We start from the raw sequence: 24,595 nt of genomic DNA, 5'->3' as shown, positions 1-24,595 counted from the left end.
GAGCAGTAGTCAGTCGATCTCACCATCTGCTGCGCATGCTTCGCAGACTCATCCCTTTTATCCCAAAGAATGACAAAGCAGTGGTAGTTGGAACAATCATTAATTCACGACTGGACTACGCAAACTCGCTGTACATAGGATTACCACAATATCAACTTGCGCGATTACAACTGATCCAAAACACGGCGGCAAGGCTGATAACAGGAAAAAAACCCTGGGAATCCATTTCTCCTTCACTGAGGAGCTTACATTGGCTAACCGTAAAAAATCGGATCACGTTCAAGACCCTTTGCCTCACCCACAAATGCGTGCATAGAGAAGCTCCGCAATACCTAATGGAGAAAATAAATCATTACACACCAAACCGCAGTCTTCGATCAGCCAACAAAAACCTCCTCCTCGTGCCCAAAGCCCGGTATAAATCCAAGGGGGATCGGAGATTCGCTGTCCAAGGGCCTCGGCTATGGAATGCTCTACCAATAAACATCCGCCTGGAAGAAAATCACCTGGCTTTTAGGAAAAAACTCAAGACCTTCCTCTTTTAGCAGATGATCAAAGCTCGCCACAGCGCCTAGAGGCGATTCAGTTCGCATTGTGCGCTATATAAGTATTTCATTCATTCATTCATTCATTGTACACACGGTCGGACATTCCGACGGAAAATGTCCGATCGGACCGTGTTGTCGGATAATCCGACTGTGTGTGAGCTCCATCGGACTGTTTTCGTCGGAATATCCAACCGCCAAAGTTTTAAAGCTGGGCTATAAAATTTTCCGAAAACATGATCCGATCGGACATTGTCCGATCGTTTATAGAGAATTTCGATCGGACAAAGTGCCACGCATGCTCAGATCAAATTCCTAGACCAAAGCTATTGGCTACTAGCCTGAGCGTAGTCCCGTCATAACGAAATTATGTCATCACGTTCTGAACGATTGGATTTTCCGACAACTTTGTCCGACCGTGTGTATGCAACACTAGTTTCGGACAAAATCCGACGGATTTGGTTGTCGGAATGTCCGACCGTGTGTACAAGGGCTAAGTGTAGCAATATGGCTACATTTAATGAAGGTACAACATTTAGCAACTAACGTGGTTGATCATCTAAGTATGCAGACATCCGGGGCAAAGTTGTCCACATAGACCGTCCTCCACACCACCATTTACGTTGTCCCTTCCACACTGCGCTCCACGCGCGGTTCAATCACCCTACTGCAGGGTAGTCTACCCAATTACTATTGCAGACTGACAGAGATGAGAGCCGGCAGTGCGGGGGATGGTCTATGTGGAAAGCTTTACCCCAGATGCCTGCATACTTAGATGTGCCTGTTTTAATCATCAACCATGTGAGTTGCTAAATATTGTACCTTCATTAACCACTTCCAGACCGCCGCACGCTGATGTACGTCCCTACTTTGGGACAGATATCATTATGGCAGCAGCTAGCTGCCATAGCCCCGGTATCCCCGTGTTCCGTCCAGCGGTCCAGTACAAGATAAAAGTGGTCCATGTGGTGGATTCACTGCAAGATCACTTTTATCTACAGCGGGAGAGGGCCCCTCGGCAGCAGCAGAGGTGATCGTGTCTGTCCCCTGGGCTAACATGGAGACGAGTGAGGGGAAGATGGCCCCCACCCGTCTTCATGACACTGCAGGGCAGAAGTGACGTCATAATGTTACTTCCGCCCATAGCTCTTAAAGTGGATGTAAACCCACTCTCATCCTTTCTAAACTACTGCAATATTGTTATCTAGAAGGATATACATGCCTCCTTCATGTATACTTATCTGTCAAATGTCTCCCCTCTGTCTGCTATGAGACCCGAAAAACTCAAGATTTTGTGGGTGGGCCTGTTTTCCAGGGCTCAGTGGGTGGAGTCGGGATGTCAGTAGACTCCCCGCCCACCTCTACACTCCCCTTATCAACATGCATTTTCTCCTGTGTATTTCTTACACTGAACTTCTGCTATGATCCCTAACATCCAGTCAAAACCCAGAAAAGTCCCCACATGACTTCAGAATGCCAAATCATGCTGAGGTGTGGAACAGCCAATCCTTGCAGAGCTGCTGAAGAAAGGAGTGGGAAGGAATAAAAAAATAATGCAGGTCTTAGGCTAGTGCACGAGATATGTAAACCGCCTGTCACTCACAGCAAGGGGGGGGGGGGAGGAGAACGGACAAAGATTTCACAGTTTGTCCTTTTTATTTCACAGAAAAAAAGATCTGAGGATTGCTCAGAGCTGGATTAACTGTGAGAAGACTGGGCACAGCTGATCTGACATCCCATACTCTATATTGTGCCAGACAAAAAAAAAAAACATTTTTGGGTTTACATCCACTTTAAATGGACATTTTATTTTATTTATTTTTTTAAATCACAAATTTATTTTATTTATTTTTTATTTCATTTTAGTGTAAATATGAGATCTGAGGTCTTTTTGACCCCAGATCTCATATTTAAGAGGTCCTGCCATGCTTTTTTTCTATTACAAGGGATGTTTAAATTCCTTGTAATAGGTAAAAATAAAAAGTAAAAATTTAAATAAATAAGAAAAAAATTATCTTTAAACGCGCACCTGTCCTGCCGAGCTCACGTGGAGAAGCGAACGCATACGCGAGTAGCGCTCGCATATGAAAACACACATGTGAGATATCTCCACGATCGGTAGAGTGAGAGTAATAATTCTCCTCTGTAACGCAAAACATGCAACCGGTAGAATTTTTTAAATGTCGCCTGTGGAGATTTTTAAGGGTAAAAGTTTGTTGCCATTCCACGAACGGGCGCAGTTTTGAAGCGGAACATGTTGGGTAGCAATTTACTCGGCGTAACATTATCTTTCATAATATAAAAAAAAATTGGGCTACCTTTACTGTTGTCTTATTTTTTTTGTTAAAAAAAAAGTGCGCTTGTTAGATAGCTGCTCAACAGAAAGTATTGCAATGACCGCCATTTTATTCTCTAGGGTGTTAGAAAAAAATGTATAATGTTTGGGGGTTCTAAGCAATTTTCTAGCAAAAAAATTGTATTTATCTTGTAAACACCACATCTAAAAAAAAGAGTCTCGGTCTTAAAGTGGTGCTCCACTTAGAGGCGCCTCTCTTCTCTTTTATACTCTGTAGCTCCTGCTGGATTTTGCTTCTAATCCCCTTGTGGAGGCTTCCATTTGTGGATGGACATTTTATGGTTACACAACCTGGTCACATTGCTATAATCTTTTTATGTGGACTATAAACTGAATAAATGGTTGTGGAATGAATCATTTGAGTTTCCATTATTTCCTATGGGAAAATTTGCTTTGATATACAAGTGCTTTGGATTACAAGCATGTTTCTGGAATAAATTATGCTTGCAATACAAGGTTTTACTATATTTGCATGTTGGCAAATTAGGTTTGGTTGTTACAACATTATACTCTGGATACCTGTTTCTATTATTATTTTTTTAAACAAGCTGCGCTCTTTTGCATTTTTTTTTGTTTGCTTGTTTCTTTTTTTTCTACAGTTGATAGATATTTTATTTAGATGCAGATGGATATTTTATGCTAAAATGTAAACCCTAATAATGGCTCTTATTTGCTACCTTTTGGTCTGTTAAATGAGTGTTTTTCGGCTTGATAAGTGCAATCAAATACCTGTTAATCAGTCAAATCTAAAGCTGTCCTATGCACACTTCCTGTGTTATCTTAATGGCATTATAAAAGTTCCTACCTGCACCTTGTGTGTTTCACCTGCATTGATCATGTAGTTTCATGGTGTCATTTGTTGCTCTGCGCACACAGGTTACACAGTAGTAGAGTCATTTTCCACATTCACATTCAAGTTTCTGTTTGTGTTCATGCATGGGGCATGGCACTGCACAGGTTACTGCATGACCCCTGTCTGTAGTCTGAGAACTAACATTTCCTGTGAGGAAACTACATATCCCACAATCCCCCGGTCTCTTGGTCTAGTGCAGTGATGGCGAACCTTGGCACCCCAGAATCATGGGAAATGTAGTTCCAAAACATCTGGGGTGCCAAGGCTCACCATCACTGTTCTAGTGCCTTGCAGGTGAGAGCTATGTAGTAATTAGATGTGATCTGATACAGACACAAACAGGCAGAGCATTTAAAGTGGTTCTAAAGACAGAAGTTTTTTTTAATCTTAATACATTCTATGCATTAAGATAAAAAACCTTCTGTGCGCATCACCCCCCACCCCCCTCAGCCCCTCTAATACTTACCTGAGCCCCATCTCAATCCAGTGATGTTGCACGAGAGACTCGGCTGTCCAGGACTCTCCCTCTTGATTGGCTGAGAAACAGCAGCGGGCGCCATTGGCTCCCGCTGCTGTCAATCAAAGTCTGTGAGCGAATGAGGAGAGCGAGGAAACGGCGGCTTCATGTCCGAATTGGACACCACAGAGCTGGAGCTCGGCTCGGATGCCCCCATAGCAAGCTACTTGCTGTGGGGGCACTCGGCAGGAGGGAGGGGTCAGGAGTGCCGGCAAGGGACCTTAGAAGAGGGGGATTCAGGCTGCTCTGTGCAAAACTATTTCGCAGGTAGGTAAGTATGACCCTTTTTGTTATTTAAAAAAAAAAAAAAAAGATTTTAGTATCACTTTAAGGAGAATTCACCTGGCTGGAAGAGATTTTATCACATTAGCACGCCCACATTTGTGATACAACCCAGAGTAAATGGCAAGGCATGCACTGGATGCTGTGTGACCTGAAATAAGAAGTTGGCTGTCCCTAGGCGTAAGCTTGGTTAATTGATAAAGGGGCATAGGGGAATGAATCAGCCATGACATAAAAAACTGCAGCCACAACATGTGAGCCCGTCATTACAGAGCAAGGCAAGCAACACAGGCGACATAACTACACTTAGGCCCCTTTCACACTTGTACGACTTGTCCTGCGATTTGGGACTGCAAAGTCGCATTAGTTGTTCCCCGTGATTTCCAATGACAACCAATGACAATACGACTTTCAAGTCGTGCCAACTTCAAAGTAGTCCCTGCACTCATTTGGCCACTCGGGCACTGCCCGAGGGTCCGACTTTGATGCGAGTTACACAGGCATTCCCTGAAATCATGGCAAAATTGCGGCAAGATCGCGCGAGTTTGAAGTCGCGGTAGTGTGAAAGGGGCCTTAGGATGCATTCACACCTGAGCATTTTGTAGCTTGAAGCTTGAAGCTCAAAAACGCTGGAGGAGAAAAAAATCAATTATTCTGTATGGAGATCGTTCACATCTCCACTCCATGTCGCCTGAAGCCAAACGCCCGAAGCTCAAACAAGTTCTAGAGCTTGTTTTTGTCACTCAAATCGGGAAGATTTTGGCATTTTTGGCGCGTTTCTATTCTAGTACAAATTAATGGAAACACGCCATTTGCGTTTTTACATTCAAATTAAAAATTTTAAAAATGACACAGTAATAAAATATTAATAAATGTAAAATAAATACAAAAATAACTAAAAATCATCATAAATAAGTAAAATAAATGAGTAATATGTAATGATACATTCATAAATAATAATTAACCTCTAACCTTAAAAAATATGAAATACATTATTATTATTATTATTAATAATAATAATAATAATAATAATAATAATAATAAAACAACAATAAACACCCAAACTCGAACAAAAGAATAGATTATTATTAATAATAATAATAATAATAATAATAATAATAATCGTTTATTTTGTGTTAGGGTGTTTAGTTTTTTATTTTTTTTATTTTTTTTTAAGGGTTAAGGTTAAGGGTTAATTATTTATTTATTGTTACTTAGGGGTTGATTTACTAAAGGCAAATCCACTTTGCACTACAAGTGCACTTGGAAGTGCAGTCGCTTTAGCTCTGAAGGGAAGATATGAAATCAGGGGAAGCTCTGCTGATTTTATCATCCAATCATGTGGAAGCAAAAAAATGTTGTTTTTTATTTTCCTTGCATGTCCCCCTCGGATCTACAGCGACAGCACTTCCAAGTGCACTTCCAAGTGCACTTGGAGTGCAAAGTGGATTTGCCTTTTCGTAAATAACCCGCATAGTATTAATTATTTTTTTTAATTATGATTTTTATTTATTTGTGTATTTATTTTACATTTATTTATTCATAGAATAATAAATCAAATAAAATAAAAATAAATAAAATAATCATAATAAATAACCCCAGCTCCTAATCCTAATTCCCCCATACACACGATCTGATAATTGGACGACAGATCGTCCGTTTTTTTGTTTTTTTTTTGCATGCTAGTCATGTATCGAAACCGGAAGAATTTACTAAAGTTACGAAAGTTCTCATACGATAGAATGAAAAAAATTGGAAGTGATGTCATGTGTTGTAATGTATTTGTATTGTATTTTCAGAAGACAACTGTACGAATTAAACGAAAATCGTACAATCTGTTATCGTACGAGAATTTTTTTTGGGGCTTGTGAGAGCCAGGTAGCTGAGAGAGCAGAGAGATTACATCATCTCTCACTGCCCACCCTCTCTCTCTAGTGACCCTGATGTAAGGGGGGCTCTCTGGGGACCCTGATGTATGGGGGGGTTCTCTGGGGACCCTGACGTAAGTGGGGGGCTCTCTGGGTACCCTAATGTAAGGCGGAGGCTCTCTGGGGACTCTGATGTAAGGGGGGGCTCTCTGGGGACCCTGATCTAAGTGGGAACAGCTCTCTTGGGACCCTGATGTAAGGGGGGCTCTCTGGGGACCCTGATTTATGGGGGGTTCTCTGGGGACCCTGAAGTTAGGAGGGCTCTCTGGGCACCCTGAGAAAGTGGGGGGCTCTCTGGAGACCCTGATGTAAGGCGGAGGCTCTCTGGGGACTCTGATGTAAGAAGGGCTCTCTGGGGACCCTGATGTAAGTGGGGACGGCTCTCTTGGGACCCTGATGTAAGGGGGGCTCTCTTGGGACCCTGATGTAAGGGGGGCTCTCTAGGGACCCTGATGCAAGTGTATGCCCACCCAAGTGTATGACTTTCTTTACTTCGCTGCTATGGGTTCTAGCCCCAGTTCTTTTGTAGACCTAGCAACGCCCCTGGTCAAGACAATATATTGGGCTTGGGTTTGTAGAAATGTTTAATTTTAGAATCCTACTGGTGCTATAACAACTGGATAAATTCCCCCCAACAATCTTAAATCAGACTAATGAATGCCACCAAAGAAAGGGTTATTCCAGTGAGAGTCAAAATATGCACAAAACCTTATTCAATACAAGCACAAATCAAAATTCTGTATTCCAACACAATTAGAAAAAAATCTAAAGAAAAATAGCAAATCAAAAGAACTGAAAAGCCAAAACAAAAAAAATGTACCATAAAAATACTCAAAAATAACACACCAGAGGCCAACCAGGTGCACATTATTTCAAAACAATTGCAATTACCCATGCCCTGAAAGTACAGTGAGCCACACAATGGAGAAGAAAAAAAAGAAGGTACCAAGCCAGTTATGCCCTGTACACACGACCCGACTTTCCGGCAGAAAAGTTCAGAGGGAATCATTCTGCCAGACATTCCGATCGCGTGTGGGGCTTGATCTGACTTTTCTTTCTAAAATTCTGACGGACCTAAAAATAGAACATGTTTCAAATCTTTCCGCCGGAACCAGTTCCTATCGAGAACACCGCTCGTCTGTATGCTGTTCCGATGGATCAAAAACGACGCAAGGGCAGCTATTGGCTACTGGCTATTGAACTTTCCTTTTCTAGTCCCGTTGTACGTCATCACGTTCTAAATGATCGGACTTTGGTGTGATCGTGTGTAGGCAATTCCGTTTCGGCGGAAGTCCGTCAGAACGCCATCGAAAAAAAAGTCCTTCTGAGTTCAGTCCGATGAGAAGTCTGCTTGTGTGTACGCGGCATTAGTCCTTAAAGTGTAATTCCTGCCTAACCATAACTATTCTTAAAGATGCCCCCTCCCCCCTGCTGATACCTAGCCTATCTACCCTATATAAAATAGATCTGTATCCTTACCTCTTCCCAGCCTGCCTCGGTCAACTATCTTGCATCTTGAGCAAAAATAAATATGTTTCCCATCAATATTCTAAATATTTGTGGCATAACTATTGGAGCCGTTTTGTAATCCTGAATAACCATACATGAAAATGTAGTTCATATATCAGAAAAGAAAGATAAAAGTTTGGCCGGACTTTAGAGGCAAGATGGGACACATAGTTTATATAAAATCCATCATTTTATTTATAGACAAAGTGTATTTATTTTATTTATAGACAAAGTGTAAAAAGCATGCAAAGAAATGCATCAATAAAAACATAAAAATATTTACATACAAAAAATGGCCAATTTTACAGCAATGATGTTACTAAAAATTAAATGAATAAGCCCCTATGCGTCAACGCGTTTCACTGGTCCGCCTCCTCAGGACACACAGAAGGAAATATTCAGGATTCCCAGTTGGAAGAAGTACAATTACTTTGTGCACACATGTTATGAACATTTTGCTATGATTATATATATATATATAAGAGTTGCATCCATTTCTGCAATTGTAATGAACAAACTATGTTTTGGTTCCTTTACAGGTTGGTCGAGATTTCCTCTTCCACCGCCATCAATCCTCAGTGGGGCATCATAAGTCGATTTTTGGCATACAGCAAAGCTTTGACGGATCCATTTGTGTATTGTTTATTACGGAACCAGTATAAGACCTGCTGTCGAGACATGGTCAACAAACTCTTGAAACGCAGCTCTGGCAATTCCTCTGCGCGAAGGGTCAACTCTTACGTAGGACATTTGGTGCCAACCTCTACTGAATAATTTAACCTCTGAGAACTACAAGAATCGATTTTGCCAAACAGGCACATGTGCAGTTCCTTCCAAAAATGAGAACTACGGACTCTACATGGAATATAATCCTTTATTTTATGTTTCTGTAATTTATTGCCTTAATTTATTATGAAACGTTTGTGTTCCTTTAGGAAAAGAACCTTTTCTGCGGGATATCGTTCTCAGATCCCTGACCAATTTTCAGTCCACCACAGAAAAATGTTCCAGACTCGTATGCCAGGTTATACGGAACACAGAAGCACTGATCAATAATTCAAATCTGCCTACTTGTACATTTCCATTAATTTGTGGATCTGTCTCTGCAGGTACTGTCTACTACTTGACTCAGAACATTTGATGACTTTGATAATGTTGCCTGTTGACAATCGTATGTTTGAGTAAAGGTCACCATTTGCTCAAAATAGGTATCGTGTGGAGTTTGATAATGAATGGGCTTAAAGTTATTTCTCTTCCTTGACTCAGTCACATTTCAATGTGTATAGAAACATAACACCAGCAGGCGCTGCTAGAAAAGCAGATAAATACCATCTGTTAGCCCTTGTACACACGGTCGGAGATTCCGACGGAATGTGTCCGATCGGAGCGTTTTGTCAGATATTCCGACTGTGTGTGGTCTGCATTTTCCAACTTGCCCGAAATCTTTTCCAACAAAATGCTCCGATCGGACATACTCCGATCATGTGTAGAGAATTACGATCGGACAAAGTGCCACGCATGCTTAGATCAAATTCCTACACAAGCTATTGGCTACTAGCCTGAACGTAGTCCCGTCGTAACGAAATAACGTCATCACGTTCTGAACGATCGGATTTTCCGACAACTTCGTCCGAATGTGTGTATCGGACAAAATCCGACGGACAAAATCTGACGGATTTGGTTGTTGGAATCTCCGACCGTGTGTACAAGGGCTAAGTGTGATGTGTACAAGGGACTAATGACTGGATGGATCCAGGAGCCCAATTACACAAAGGAACAGCTGTCCAGTAAAAAAGTCATGGTTTATTTCAAAGCATAACAAGGTGCTGCACAGTACCACCAGAAGTTGACCAGGTGCAGGCTTCGGGCAGGAGGAATGTACCGGGGGGCCCAGATGTAAATGAGATCTGAGATAGGACAGCGGAGGGACTAGTGTTATCGGAACCTGGAAGTCTGCTGATAGAACCTCGGACTGTCGGACAACTGGAACGCACCAGGAAGTTAGACCAGTTACCAGGACAACATGTTTCAAGGCATGCCCCTTTTGACAAAAAAATAATTATATATGTTGTCCTGGCAACCAGCCTAACTTCTTGGTGCTTTCCGGTTGTCCAAGGTTGTATCAGCAATCTTCTGAGTTCCAGTGACTCGAGGTGACGCAAGTCCCTCCTTTTGACAAAGGGGCGTGCCGGAAACATGTTGTCCTGGCAATCGGCCTAACTTCTTGGTGCTTTCCAGTTGTCCAAGGTTGTATCGGAAGACTTCCAGGTACCGGGGATATGAGGTGACGCAAGTCCTTCCTTTTGACAAAGGGCGTGCCCCGAAACATGTTGTCCTGGCAACTGGCCTAACTCCTTGGTGCTTTCCTGTTGTCCGAGGTTGTATCAGCAGGCGCCCGGGTTTCTGGTGACGCAAGTCCCTCCGCTGTCCTGCCTTGGCTTTTTCGAATCTTATTTACATCTGGGTCCCCCGTTGCATTCCTCCTGCCTGAAGCCTGCATCTGGTCAACCGCTGGTAATACTGTGTAGCACCTTGTTATGCTTTTAAATCATTTGGAATAAACCATGACTTTTTTACTGGACACTTGGTCCTTTGTGTTATTGGGCTCCTGGATCCATCCTGTCATTAGCCCCTTGCACACATCACGCTTACAGAGACAATATTTAGGTGCTTTTCTAGGAGCGCCTGCTGGTGTTAGGTTTTTACGTTTTTTTCCCACTATCCAAGTGGTCACTTTGAGGCTGCCCTTTCCTTTGCTATCTTGGTATTACATTTCATTCTAGCTGCAGACATTTTATTCAGATGGTGATCTAGCAGTCTAGCCCCCTACATGCTTTTATACATTCCAATGTCTAACCTGTGCGAAAAGGGTAGGCGGCATACACCAGAAGAAGACGCACTATGTTTACAGCATGTAAGAACAGATAATAAGTATGTAAGAACAGATAGTTATTAATAATGACTACCATCTACCTTTATTAGGGAGTACTTAAGCTGCTCCTATTAACAACCCTGAATGTTTTGTTTACTCAAAAAAGTATATTTAATTTTTAATTCAATTCTTCCTTTAGGCTGGCTTCACATGGCAGCACGCTGCAGCTCGCAGCAGGAGTCCGGTGTGTCTCGATTCACAGTATCAGGTCCCATTTCATTCCGAATTTTTGGCTGAATTCAGACCTGAAACGGACCAAAAGACGCACAGGACCCCTGTGCAATTCACCCCGGAGCCGCTGCAGAGATGTGTGAACCGGCTCCATAGAGAGCCGGTGTTGTGTCGAATACTGTCCCCCGTCGGATAGTGTCGGCCCTGTACTGCACTTGCGTAGTACGGAGGAAAAGGAGACGCCGAAGGTCTCCAAAGATTAACGCCGCCTGCGCACTGAGTCCAGGTTCAAGCCCCACCATCCAAGTGGACATAGAGTTAGAATAAAAAATAGTCGAGCGAAGCGTGGCCGTGCCCGAAGCGTGGCTAGTGAAGCGAGCCCTATTACTAAGTGCTACCATATGTCCACTTGTATGGTGGGGCTTGAACCTGGACTCAGGGCAGAAGGTACTAGCAAGTGCGCAGGTGCCGTTCATCTTCGGAGACTTTCGGAGTCTCCTTGTCCTCCGCACTGCGCAAGCGCTGCGCCTACCCAGTATGGGGCGGACACTATCCGATGGGGGGCACAGTTTTTGGCAGAACACCGGCCACAATCTTCTGCTGGTTTCCCCACATCCAATTTGCATAAGTGTGAACCCAGCCTTATGCCGTGCACACACGATCGGAAAAGCAAGCAAAAGTCCGATGAGAGCTTTTGGTCGGGAAAATGCGACCGCGTGTATGCTCCATCTGACTTTTGCTAGCTTCACAGGTTGCCACTGGAGTCCTCTTCCACTCCTCCATGATGACATCACGGAGCTGGTGGATGTTAGAGACCTTGCACTCCTCCACCTTCCATTTGAGGATGCCCCACAGATGCTCAATAGGGTTTAGGTCTGGAGACATGCTTGGCCAGTCCATCACCTTTACCCTCAGCTTCTTTAGCAAGGCAGTGGTAGTCTTGGAGGTGTGTTTGGGGTCGTTATCATGTTGGAATACTGCCCTGTGGCCCAGTCTCCGAAGGGAGGGGCTCATCATCTGTTTCAGTATGTCACAGTACATGTTGGCATTCATGGCTCCCTCAATGAACTGTAGCTCCCCAGTGTCGGCAGCACTCATGCAGCCCCAGACCATGACACTCCCACCACCATGCTTTACTATAGGCAAACATATGTCTCCCTGCATATTCTGGCACCATGGCTGTCATTCTGCAATTTATCTGATTCAAATATCTAACTGGGCCTTTTAATAAGGAATAAATCTTTTTTCGCTGCACAGTAAAACCTTGGATTGCCGAGCATAATTTGTTCCGGAAACATGTTTGTAATCCAAAGCACTTGTATGTCGAATTTCCCCATAAGAAATAATGGAAACTCAGATTCTACAACCATTCATAAGTCCTTCAGTTTATAGTCCATATAAAAAGATTATAGCAATGTGATAGGTTGTGTATCCATAAAATGTCCATCCACAAATGGAAGCCTCCACAAGGGGATTAGAAGCAAAATCCAGCAGGAGCTACAGAGTATAAAAGAGAAGAGAGGCGCCTCTAAGTGTAGCAATATGGTTACATTTAATGAAGGTACAACATTTAGCAACTCACATCGTTGGCAACTAAGTATGCAGGCATCCAGGGTAAAACTGTCCATAGACCATCCTCCGCATAGCCGGCTCTCACCGATGCCAGCCTGCAATCGTGACCGGGAAGACTACCCTGCAGTAGAGCGATCTGAAAGTGAGGTTTGGCTCGCTCGTGGAGCGCAGAGTGGAAGCGAAGATATTGATGGTGGTGCGGAGGATGATCTATGTGGACAGCTTTACCCCGGATGCCTGCATACTTAGATGTGCCTCTTTTAATCATCAACCATGTGAGTTGCTAAATGTTGTACCTTCATTAAATGTAACCATATTGCTACACTTAGAGGCACCTCTCTTCTCTTTTATACTCAGTTGTGACATGACGCTACTTGTATATCTGGACATCGCTTGTATATCAAGTCAAAATTTATTTTAAAATGTTGCTTGTCTTGCAAAATGCTCTCAAACCACGGTTTTACTGTATATGTAAATTTCAGATTGACCTATTGTGGTTTGTAAACAGGCTGTAAGGGGATAATATCTGATACATGGCTGAAATTGCTGAATATTAATATGCATTATGCAATATTTTCTGGTAAAAAAAAAAGTTTCAGAACAGCCTTCACTATTCCCCAGACATGAATGGTTATTGAAAATCTTAAGACTTGTACAGTGCATGAAAAACAACCTGTAAGAATTGGAATACATTCCTGAAGAATGAACAAAAGGGTGAGCTGGCTACAAGAAATGTTTATAATCTGTGATTTTTGCCAAAGGGGATGTTACTAGGCAATAGAAGACAGGGTGCTCAAAGTTTCACATGCAAGTTTCTTTTTTTTTTTTTAAAGGCAATTTCCGTAAAAATTGGAAAAAGGTTATGTTATTTTACAGAAATTGTTAACTTTCAGTGAATAATTGACAATGCAAAAGATTGTATTTAAACACAGCTGTCAATGGTCATAGTGTGACACACAGGCTGCATGGTGAAAGCAGTGGGATTTAAAGTGACAGTAAACTCTGATTTAAAAAAAAATTCTATTCAAGTATTTTCTCTAAAAGTGTTACTCAACCCACAACAGTAAAAATTAGGGTTGTCCTGATAACACTTTTTTAAGACCGAGTACAAGTACCAATACTTTTTTTCAAGCACTCGCTGATAATGATGACCGATACTATTTGTCAGTAGCTTTTTATTTTTAGTTTTTTACAATTTATTTTTTGATTATTTTTTACAATTTATATATTATACAGTGAGCGCCAGTGTTTATTTTATTTTATTTTATCTTATTTTTTATTATCTTTACAATTTTACTTTAGAATATTTCTTTATTACAAAGTTTCTTACTTTTTTTTTTTTTATTAGGGGGGGGGCTTTGTGAGATATCAGGGGTCTAAACAGACCCCTGACATCTCCCCTTTGAGACATGGAAAGGGACTGAGGATAGAGATTCCCCAGTCCCTTTCTCAGCAGCCTCAGCTGCACTGGAGATGATTGGACAGGAGACAGAGGCTCCTCTCCATTCATAAACGTAAGCATCGTAAACATAGTTTATGATGCTCAGTTATTATGAATGGACAGAGTCAGTAATCACTGACTCTGTGCATTCAGAAAAGGAAGGAGCTGGTAAATTACCGGCTCCTTCCTCCACTCTCCATCCTGAAAGATCTGGCATAGCGAGAGGGGACAGGAGGAGGAGAACATGGAGGAGCGCATGGAGGGGAACCGGAGGAGGATGAGGGGGGGGGGAACCAAAGGAGAACACGGAGGAGGAAGATCGCATGGAGGGGGACCTGGAGGAGGAGCGGGGGGAGGGACCGAAGGAGAACAAGGAAGACGAAGAGCGCATAGAGGGGGACCAGAGGAGAAGGAGGAGGGGAACCGAAGGAGAACACGGAGGAGGAAGAGCGCATGGAGGGGGACCGGAGGAGAAGGAGGGGGGGAACCGAAGGAGAACACGGAGGAGGAAGATCGCATTGAGAGGGACCGGAGGAGGAGGAGGGGGGAACTGAATGAGAACACAGAGGAGTAAGATTTCATGGAGGGGGACCGGAGGAGGAGGAGGGGAGGAACCGAAGGAGAACATGGAGGAGGAAGATTGCATGGAGGGGGATCGGAGGAGGAGGGGGGTGGGAACCGAAGGAGAACACGGAGTAGGAATATTGCATGGAGGGGGACTGGAGGAGGGGGGGAACCGAAGGAGAACACGGAGGAGGAAGATCGCATGGAGGGGGACCCGAGGAGGAAGAGGAGGGGGGGAACTGAAGGAGAACACGGAGGAGGAAGATCGTATGGAGGGGGACCCGAGGAGGAGGAGGGGGAACCAAAGGAGAACACAGAGGAGGAAGAGCGCATGGAGGGGGACCGGAGGAGGAGGAGGAAGGGGGGAACCGAAGGAGAACACGGAGGAGGAAGAGCACATGGAGGGGGACCGGAGGAGGAGGGGGGGAACCAAAGGAGAACACGGAGGAGGAAGATTGCATGGAGGGGGACCGGAGGAGGAGGGAAACCGAAGGAAAACACGGAGGAGGAAGATCGAATGGAGGGGGACCGGAGGAGGGGGGAACCGAAGGAGAACACGGAGGAGGAAGATCGCATGGAAGGGGACTGGAGGAGGAGGAGGGGGGAACCGAAGGAGAACACGGAGGAGGAAGAGCGCATGGAGGGGGACCGGAGGAGGTGGACGGGGGAACCGAAGGAGAACACAGAGGAGGAAGAGCGCATGGAGGAGGACCGGAGGAGGAAGAGGGGGGAACCGAAGGAGAACACAGAGGAGGAAGAGCGCATGGAGGGGGACCAGAGGAGGAGGAGGGGGGAACCGAAGGAGAACACAGAGGAGGAAGAGCGCATGGAGGGGGACCGGAGGTGGAGGAGGGGGGAACCGAAGGAGAACACAGAGGAGGAAGAGCACATGAAAGGGGACTAGAGGAGGAGGAGGGGGGAACCGAAGGAGAGCACGGAGGAGGAAGAGCGCATGGAGGGCGACCGGAGATGAACACAGATGAGAGGACGGGGGGACCAAAGATGAACATGGAGGAGTGCATGAGGGGGAGTGGAGGAGGATGGGGGAGGCATCAGAGATGAACATAGAGGAGCGCACCGAGGGGGAGAGGAGGAGGGAGGGACCGGAAGAGCCCACTAGTATTGGTATCGGGACAATCCTAGTAGAAAATCAGTCTGTATATGGAGTAAAGCATGCTTGTTATACTCCCTGTGGAACCTAAGGGGTTCATTTTCCATTCCCTGATAGTACCAAGCATTTGGAGTCACTCTGCACATGCTCAGTTTGGTGTGTATTGCTAGAGAGTTTTTTTCTTTCTTGGGAACGTGCGTGTGATCAGCACAGGGCCAATCAGCACTGCCCAGACAGAGTGTCAGAGGGTCCTGCAGCCTCATAGGACAGCCAGAGTAGAATGAAACCGCCTGCTACAAGGTATAACCAGACACTGATAGAAGTCACAAGACTGCTATATACAGCTGGTGATGTGAAAAGGTATTTAGAATTAGAATTTATCCATTCTACATAGAGGGTGGCGGCTGGAGAGAGGGGGTGGCGCCCCTGCGCCTTCAATGGACGGGCCGCCCCTGGCCACTTTGTGTTGGTCTATCACATAAAATCCCAATAAAATACATTTATGTTTTTGGTTGTAACATTACAAAATGTGGAACATTTCAAGGGGTATGAATACTTTTTCAAGGCACTGTAAATCCAATGTACAAACATGTATTAGCAAAGGGCCCAACAAGAGTTCTGGTGGAATTGTGCACATTTATCTGGGTATATAGAGCTATTAAAAAAGATACCTCCAGATGAATGTTGCAGCAAAGTTTAGTTGCAGAGGCCCATTGAGTGTTCTCTGTATTATGGGAGCCGACAAATCATTATAGCTGCGAGTGATTTTAAAATACTTTTTTTCCTGCAGAAATGACACTTTGTGCAGGGACAGTTCTAAGCACGGGAAACATGCGCCCCTTCACAGGCATACTATAGACACCCCCCAGGTACGAAATTTAAAGGAATATTACACTTTTATTGTTTCATTTTAATCATTATTAAAATCACTGCTCCTGAAAAAACTGCCCTTTTTAAAACTTTTTTTTGCATTGATCCATGTCCCCTGGGGCAGGACCCAGGTCCCCAAACACTTTTTAGGACAGTAACTTGCATATTAGCCTTTAAAATTAGCACTTTAGATTTTGAACATTCGAGTCCCATAGACTTTAATAGGGTTCTAAAGTTCACACGAAGTTTAGGTCTGTTCGCAGGTTCTGGTGCGAACCGAACAGGGGGGTGTTCGGCTCATCCTTACCCATGAGGATGTTCACAATGTGGCATCCGTAATTGTGTCAGAGACCTGAAGATCAGGGGTGATGAGGAGGTCCTCCAACTATTGTACAGCCAACCTAGAATGCAGTTTCTCACCGGCAGAAACTTTGGTGTGGCATTGGAACTCACCTATCTATTCTGCCTCTTAGACCCCTTTCATACTGGGGCGGGAGGTGCATCGGCGGTAAAGCACCTTTATTTTTAGCGGCGCTTTACCGCTGGATTTGCAGCGCTATTCGGCCACTAGTGGGGCGATTTTACCCCCGCTAGCAGATGAGAAAGGGTTAAAAAAACACAGCAATGCGCCTCTGCAGAGGCGCTTTGCCGGCAGTATAGCCATGGTGCCCCATTGATTTCAATGGGCAGGAGCGGTGTAGGTTTCAGGTCGGTTTGCAGGCGATATTTTTAGAGTAATAGCGCCTGAAAAACGACCCAGTGTGAAAGGGGTCTCAGTGCATAATAGTATCTAATCTGTCATCAAACAGGACCTCTAACTACCAGAAGTGGCCATTGGATGCCGAACCTGGCTCTAGCGTCTAGCCTATGCTGGTTATTGAGTCCTAATCTAAAACTAGTTATACAATCCCAGACCAGAAAGGACAGGGTTAACTAAAATAACAAGAGCTGTGTATAAACTATATTGCCATAAACATGTTCACCTACTAATATACTGGAAGGTAAACACTGCACACATACGGTAGTAAAGACCTTAGCTATCTGGCACTGTGCATGTGAGATAACAACAGAGATACATCTGCCACAAGGATTTATATACACATTCAATAAGCTATGGGCAGCTGCAGTTTAACTATTAGGACATAGGAATACTTTCCTAATAGTCTCTGCTTCCGGCCTGGATGAAATACAACATCAATGTCTGTATAAGTTTATGAGGCCCAGTTCTCTCGCTCTACTTCCCAGAAACTCCTGTTTTTTAACATCATAGTCCTCCAATGGGGGTTCTGACCCAACTAGCAGGGACAGGAAGTACCCCTCTATAACCAATTAACTTTGCGGTAATTAACAAACAAAAGCTATTTACAGTTTCATACAATAGAGGGCGGCAGATCCCTATGCATACGTTTACAATTTTCTAGGCAGGTATATAAATTCCTTTATATGTTGCAACATGTGCATAAAACTTGTGTTAACCTTTAACAACTTCAAGTGAATTTTCCATTTGGAATCATAACCTGATGGCCTTAGGAATCATTTTTTTCTCCAGGTCCTGTTTGCATGTTTTTACTATTGTGCACATTTCCCACGTGGTAGAAATTTAGTTTTCAAATATACTGGTTCTTCAGGATAAATGGATGAGGTCAGCAGTGTTGGCTTTGTGTATCTCAGGAAGTACCATGTGCTCTGTTAGGAAGGCCCAGCTGGTGATTGGTGGGGTCTGTTTAAAGGGATGCTATGGAAGTGATGTAGAAAGTGACACCAGAACCTGACATTCATAAGACAAGTTCACATTTTCAATTGAATGGGTACCTACATAATAAGCAAAACCATTCAGATTTCACGGCATAGCTAAATCTTGGTTGTTTTTCCTGTTTAGTAATTGGCGTTAGTGCTGTTGTGCCATATATAAGAACTAGTGGAATGTACAATGGGATATTTTTTTTATAGCCTAACACTTTCCTTTCTGTACTGATTCTGGATCCTGCCTCGAAGCGGGCAGCTCATGATGCCCAGTGGAACCCCCTGCTGGAGGCCTTAAACTGTTACTAAACCCAGGACCCTGCATTCACAATATCTGGTCTTCCACAGTACACAGAACGTTGAGATGCAATTATTTTATTAAATATAAACTGTGAAATATCTTTTCTCATCAGCAGTAAATAGCAGTCTTTTGACTTCTATCAGTGTCCAGCCAAGCACTGGTTAAAGCTTGTAGGAGGAGTTTTCTGACTGTCCTATCAGGCTGCAAGACCCCTGACCCTCTGTCTGGATGGCGCTGATTGGCCTTGTGCTGATCACATGTACTCTCTCGTGAAAAAAAACCTCTCTAGCCTCTCTAGCAATACACACCAAACTGAGCATGTGCGGTCTGACTCCATAGACTCTGTATTAACAGTATATTTTGAGGGGACAGTGGAAAAAGGGGAGGATCCGAGAAGACAGCATCAAACAGCCTTTTTACACAATGAGGAGAATTAACCCCTTAGGTTCCACAGTGATTATATCAAGCATACTTTACTGCATATAGACAAACTGAGTTTACTGTTGTATGTTTAGTAACATTTTAAGGATTGAGAGCACCAAGGAGAACTCAAATGAACCAGACACACAAATCTTAGCGCTAAATCTGCATACCTCCCAACTTTTTGAGATGGGAATGATCGACACCTATTAGCAAAAGTATTTAGGCATAGGACCATAGGCGTCCTCAGGTAGGGGCAAGGGGAGGCAAGTGCCCCCCCCGGAATCAGGGATCTAATCGAGGGTTCCCCACTTGGTCCTTATGCTTGTTCCGGCGGCCGGCCCTGCTCACATCTGTACACAGTTTAGTAGGGCAGGTGACAGCTGGTGTGAGGAGCGGGACAGCGAAGACCTCAAGGAGTGGGCAGGATGACATCACCTGGTAAATAGTGTGAGTGAGCGGCCCAGAAGATGGAGGTCGCGGGAAAAGAGAGCAGCAAGGTGCCAGGAACAGCAGGCACAGCTTCCGTGACAGCTCCCAGAGCTTGGAACCCATGGACTCCTTAAACACCCTCACCGCTCCCAGGCCTGGAGCACAGACTGGCCAGGGGTTCAGAGAACAAGGACAGGCAGGAAATGCAAGCAGCCAGGGGCCGCTCCATGTCACATCATAACTCAGATGGAAGGAATAGAGCACCTCCTGTCCTCACCTAGAATGAAAACGGGTCTTGCCAGCTATTTTGGCCATCATGGACATCCTACTGGCATGCAAGGTATCGTACTGAGCGTTACACATACCACTGGGACATAGGGGCACTAGAAGGACTGCAGACAGGGTTAGGAGTCTCTCTCTCTCTCATCCCCCCATCTGTCACCCCCTCTGTCTCTCTCAATCACACTCCTTTCTCTCTCTGTCACCCCCCTCTGTCATGCTCTGTCTACCCCCTCGATCTGTCACCCCCTCTCTCTCTGTCACCCCCATCTCTCTCTCTCTCTGTCACCCCTCTCTGTCACCCCCTCTCTCTCTGTCACCCTCTCTCTCTCTGTCACCCACTCTCTGTCACCCCCTGTTTCTCTCTGTCACCCCCTCTCTCTCTGTCACCCCCCTGTCTCTCTCTCTGTCACCCCCTCTCTCTCTGTCAACCCCCTCTCTCTCTGTAAACCCCCTCTCTCTCACTCTCTCTGTCACCCCCTGTTTCTCTCTGTCACCCCCCTCTCTCTCTGTCACCCCCCTGTCTCTCTCTCTGTCACCCCCCTCTCTCTCTCTCTGTCAACCCCCTCTCTCTCTGTCACCCCCCTCTCTCTCTCTGTCAACCCCCTCTCTGTCTGTAAACCCCCTCCCTCTCTCTCTGTCACCTTCATCTCTTTGTCACCCCTCTATCTTTCTCACCGCCTCTCTTTCTGTCACCCCCCTCTGTCTCTCTCTGTCACCCCCTCTGTCTCTCTCTGTCAACCCCCTGTCTCTCTCTGTCACCCTCCCTCTCTCTGTCACGCCCTATCTCTCTCTGTCACCCCCTCTCTCTGTTACCCCCATCTCTCTCTCTGTCACCCCTCTCTGTCACCCCCTCTCTCCCTCTGTCACCTCCTCTCTCTCTCTGTCAACCTCCTTTCTCTCTCTGTCAGCCCGTCTCTGCCAACTCCTCTCTCACCCCCATCTCTCTCTGTCACACCCCTCTCTCTCTGTCACACCCCTCTCTCTCTGTCACCCCCCTCTCTCTCTTTCTCTGTCATCCCCTCTATCTCTCTCTGTCACCCCCTGTCTATCTCTGTCACCCCCCTCTCTCTCTCTCTGTCACCCCTTTGTCTTCCTCACCCCCTCTCTTTCTGTCACCCCCCTTTGTCTCTCTCTGTTAACCCCCTGTTTCTCTCTGTCACCCCCTATCTCTCTGTCAACCCCCCCCTCTCTCTCTGTCACCCCTCTCTCTCTCTCTGTCACCCCTCTCTGTCACCCCCTCTCTCTCTGTCCCCCCCTTTGTCTCTCTCTGTTAACCCCCTGTTTCTCTCTGTCACCCCCTATCTCTCTGTCAACCCCCTCTCTCTCTCTGTCACCCCTCTCTCTCTCTCTGTCACCCCTCTCGGTCACCCCCCTCTCTCTCTGTCACCCCGCTGTCTTTCTCATCCCCTCTCTTTCTGTCACCCCCCAGTCTCTCTCTGTCACCCCCCTCTCTCTCTCTCTGTCACCCCGTCTCTCTCCGTCACCCCCTCTGTCACCCCCTCTGTCTCTGTCACCCCCTATCTCTCTCTCTGTCATCACCTCTCTCTCTCTGTCACCCCCTCTCTCTTTGTCAACCCCCTCTCTCTCTGTCACCACTTCTCTCCCTCTGCCACCCCCCTCTCTCTCTGTCACCCCCCTTTCTTTCTGTCACCCCCTCTGCCTCTCTGTCACTAAATTATCAATACAATATATTACCAAAAGAATTGGAATGCCTGTCTTTACACACACGAACTGTAATGGCATCCCAGTGTTAGTCCGTAGGGTTCAATGTTGGGTTGGCCCACCCTTTGCAGCTATAACAGCTTCAACTCTTCTGGGAAAGCCATCCACATGGTTTAGGAGTGTGTCTATAAGAATGTTTGACCATTCCTCCAGAAGCGCATTTTTGAGGTCAAGCACTGATGTAGACGAGAAGGCCTGGTCCGCAGTCTCCATTCTAATTCATCCCAAATGTGTTCTATTGGGTTGAGGTCAGGACTTTGTGCAGGCCAGTCACGTTCCTCCATCCCAAACTTGCTCATCCATGTCTTTATGGAACTTGCTTTATGCACTGGTGCCCATCATGTTGGAACAGGAAGTGGCCATCCCCAAACTGTTCCCACAAAGTTGGAAGCATGAAATTGTCCAAAATGTCTTGATATGTTAACACCTTATGGAGTTCACTTCACTGGAATTAAGGGGCCAAGTCCAACCCCTGAAAAACAACCCCATACCATAATCCCCCCTCCACCAAATGATTTGGACCAGTGCATAAAGCAAGGTCCATAAAGACATGGATGAGCGAGTTTGGGGTGGTGGAACTCGACTGGCCTGCACAGAGGCCTGACCTCAACTCGATAGAGCATCTTTGGGATGAAATAGAGCGGAGACTGCGAGCCAGGCCTTCTTGTCCAACATCAGTGCCTTACATCAGAAATTAGCTTCTGGAAGAATGATCAAACATTCCCATAGACACACTCCTTAACCTTGTGGACGGCCTTCCCAGAAGAGTTGAAGCTGTTATAGCTGCAAAGGGTGAGCCAACTCAATATTGAACCCTATGGACTAAGACTGGGATGCCATTAAAGTTCATGTGTGTGTAAAGGCATGTAATACTTTTGGTAATATAGTGTGTAGCGGCGGCTCCTGAAGAGCACGCGCTATGCGTTTTTCAATGTTAAAGTTATGCCTGAACTGCAGTTTGGTTTGGGTACAATTGTCTAAATTTGGACTTCAGCATCAGTCTGACTGGACTGTGAGATGTTCAGCCTGGCCACAGGGGGCACTGTCTCTTCTGGCAGGCATGGAACTATGGTCTGGTTAGGTGCTCTCTCTCGGAGCCCGCCCAGTGGGAGTGGCGCTCTTGCTGTGCTTTCTGGGAGAGGGTGTTTAAGATGCGGACGTCACGTGGTACGGGGTTCCGGTCCAGAATGATGTACTGACTTCATGGTCCTGGTCCTCCTTACCAGCCCCCAGGTAGGCTTTGGCCTGGGGTGCGGATACACCCGATCTTGATGTCTTGGAGCTGGCTAGCCTGAGGCAAGGAAACGAAAGGATTCTGAGGTGGTTGGGTGCCGTCTCCGGTTTGGGAGAGACCCAGTAACTTCAAGCATTCCAGGGGAAGACTCTTCAGAAGAAGACCACGTACAGTTTGGTTTCTTAGTAAGAGCCTGGAAAGGCTGAAGTACCCAAGAGAATCCGGTCTTGTGGATATCACCAAGCTGGCTGAAAGATCCAGGTATCCAACGAGTGTTCTTCAAGCTTAGTTTCCCTACGTGTTCTACAACAACGTCTGTGGCAGAGACATTATGTTGTATGTTCTACAACGTCTGTGGCAGAGACTTGTTCCTGAGTAAGCACCTTGTTGGTTGCTAGGCCTTGTGAGAGAGGGACTGTCCAACCTGAGTGATCATCCAGTTGCGAATGGCTATTCTCTGGATGCAGTCAAAGTAAGCAAGTTCTTCAACATTTTGACTTTGACACTAAGGCCGCGTACACACGGGCGGACTGTCTGCCCAACTAAGTCCGTCAGACAATCCGACAGACAGTCCGTCCTACTTTCGAATGAACGGACTTGACCACACACGTTGAACAGACAGTCCGCCGAAAGCTTGCGCGATGACGTGTACAGCACGTACGACGGGACTAGAAATACGACGTCCAATACACTGCAATGCAACCTTTCGCCGTGTAAATCCTTTCTGAGCATGCGCCATACTTAGTCCGTCGAACTAGCCTACTCACGAGCGGACTGTCCGCTGAAACCAAGTTTGGACGGACAATATTACGGAAATTCCGAAAGACTTAGTCCGCCAGACTGTCCGCTGAAAAAGTCCGCTGAAGCCCACACACGAGCGGATTGTCCGCTGAAACACGTTTCAGCGGACCAAGTCCGTCAGACAGTCCGCCCGTGTGTACGCGGCCTAAGAGTACCTGAACTTCCTTTCCAACCCTCTGATCCCAAGAGACTGTTCATTATCTACGTTTTGCAAATAAAATCCATTCAAGTGGATCTGTTGTCGGTCTCTCGAGTTACTGGGCCATCTACCACGGGACACCGCTAGACGTGAAGCGAGTGGAACAGAAGGTAATGGTCAGCCCAAATCTAACCAGCAGATCCTTCGGGGGTAGTGCTACAAGTGTATATGTGAACACTCTTAAAAGTAGTTATGTGTTCTTCAAAAAAATATATATATATTAATTCAGCTGGTGGTTAGTGGAAATATTTATACTGAGATTCTGGGCATATCTACTAGGTAAGCTGAAAAGTAGACTTCTAATTAACAAGGGAGTGGGCATGGGCTGGCCACCCACATTCTGATAATATGTGGTAGAGATACGGGGCCTTCAAGTATCAGACATTAGTGTAGTCGTGGTGCAGAGCCGGCAGTATTGCAATCTGTCATTTCTCTTCTCTCCCCTTCCATGCTGAGCAGACACATAGCACGGCAGTGATGAGTCGGGTCATTTCTTCACAGATATTTAGGCACATTAAACAGTATATTTATTTCAAATGTGTATTAGCGGTTCGGCTTGAAGCATTATTAAACCCAGAAGTAAAAATGCAATACATTGCAGCTTATCAATTGTTATATGCAATGGTGATGTGTCCATAAGGGCGCACGGGCGCCGCCCCCTCTCTCCAGCCACCCCCTCTATCACCAATGGATAGATTCATGCAATGCTGCCAGCCTGCCAGCCTCTATTCAGGCACCTGCCCCTTTTCAGGCGACTGAATTACAGCGGCGGGGTATTTTTTTTGAAGCACCTAATTAAAGCCATAGGCT

At 45.5% G+C, this 24,595-nt stretch overlaps 1 protein-coding gene across 1 annotated transcript in view; it reads left to right on the top strand.

The window, feature by feature from the left end:
• Window positions 1–9,197, top strand: part of GPR26 (G protein-coupled receptor 26) — a 43,680-nt gene extending 34,483 nt beyond the window's left edge. Inside the window, exon 3 of the mRNA XM_077455574.1 lies at window positions 8,530–9,197. Coding sequence (XP_077311700.1) covers window positions 8,530–8,764 — 235 coding nt within the window. The 3' untranslated portion in view covers window positions 8,765–9,197. The remainder of the gene's footprint in view (window positions 1–8,529) is intronic.
• The last annotated feature ends 15,398 nt before the right edge of the window (window positions 9,198–24,595 follow it).

Source organism: Lithobates pipiens, unplaced genomic scaffold (assembly GCF_037356315.1).
Source record: "Lithobates pipiens isolate NorthernLeopardFrog02 unplaced genomic scaffold, aLitPip1_a1.2 Scaffold_25, whole genome shotgun sequence".
Classification (NCBI taxonomy): Eukaryota; Metazoa; Chordata; class Amphibia; order Anura; family Ranidae; genus Lithobates; species Lithobates pipiens.
The sequence above is the reverse complement of the archived record's forward strand: the minus strand, read 5'-3'. Positions and strand labels throughout refer to the sequence as shown.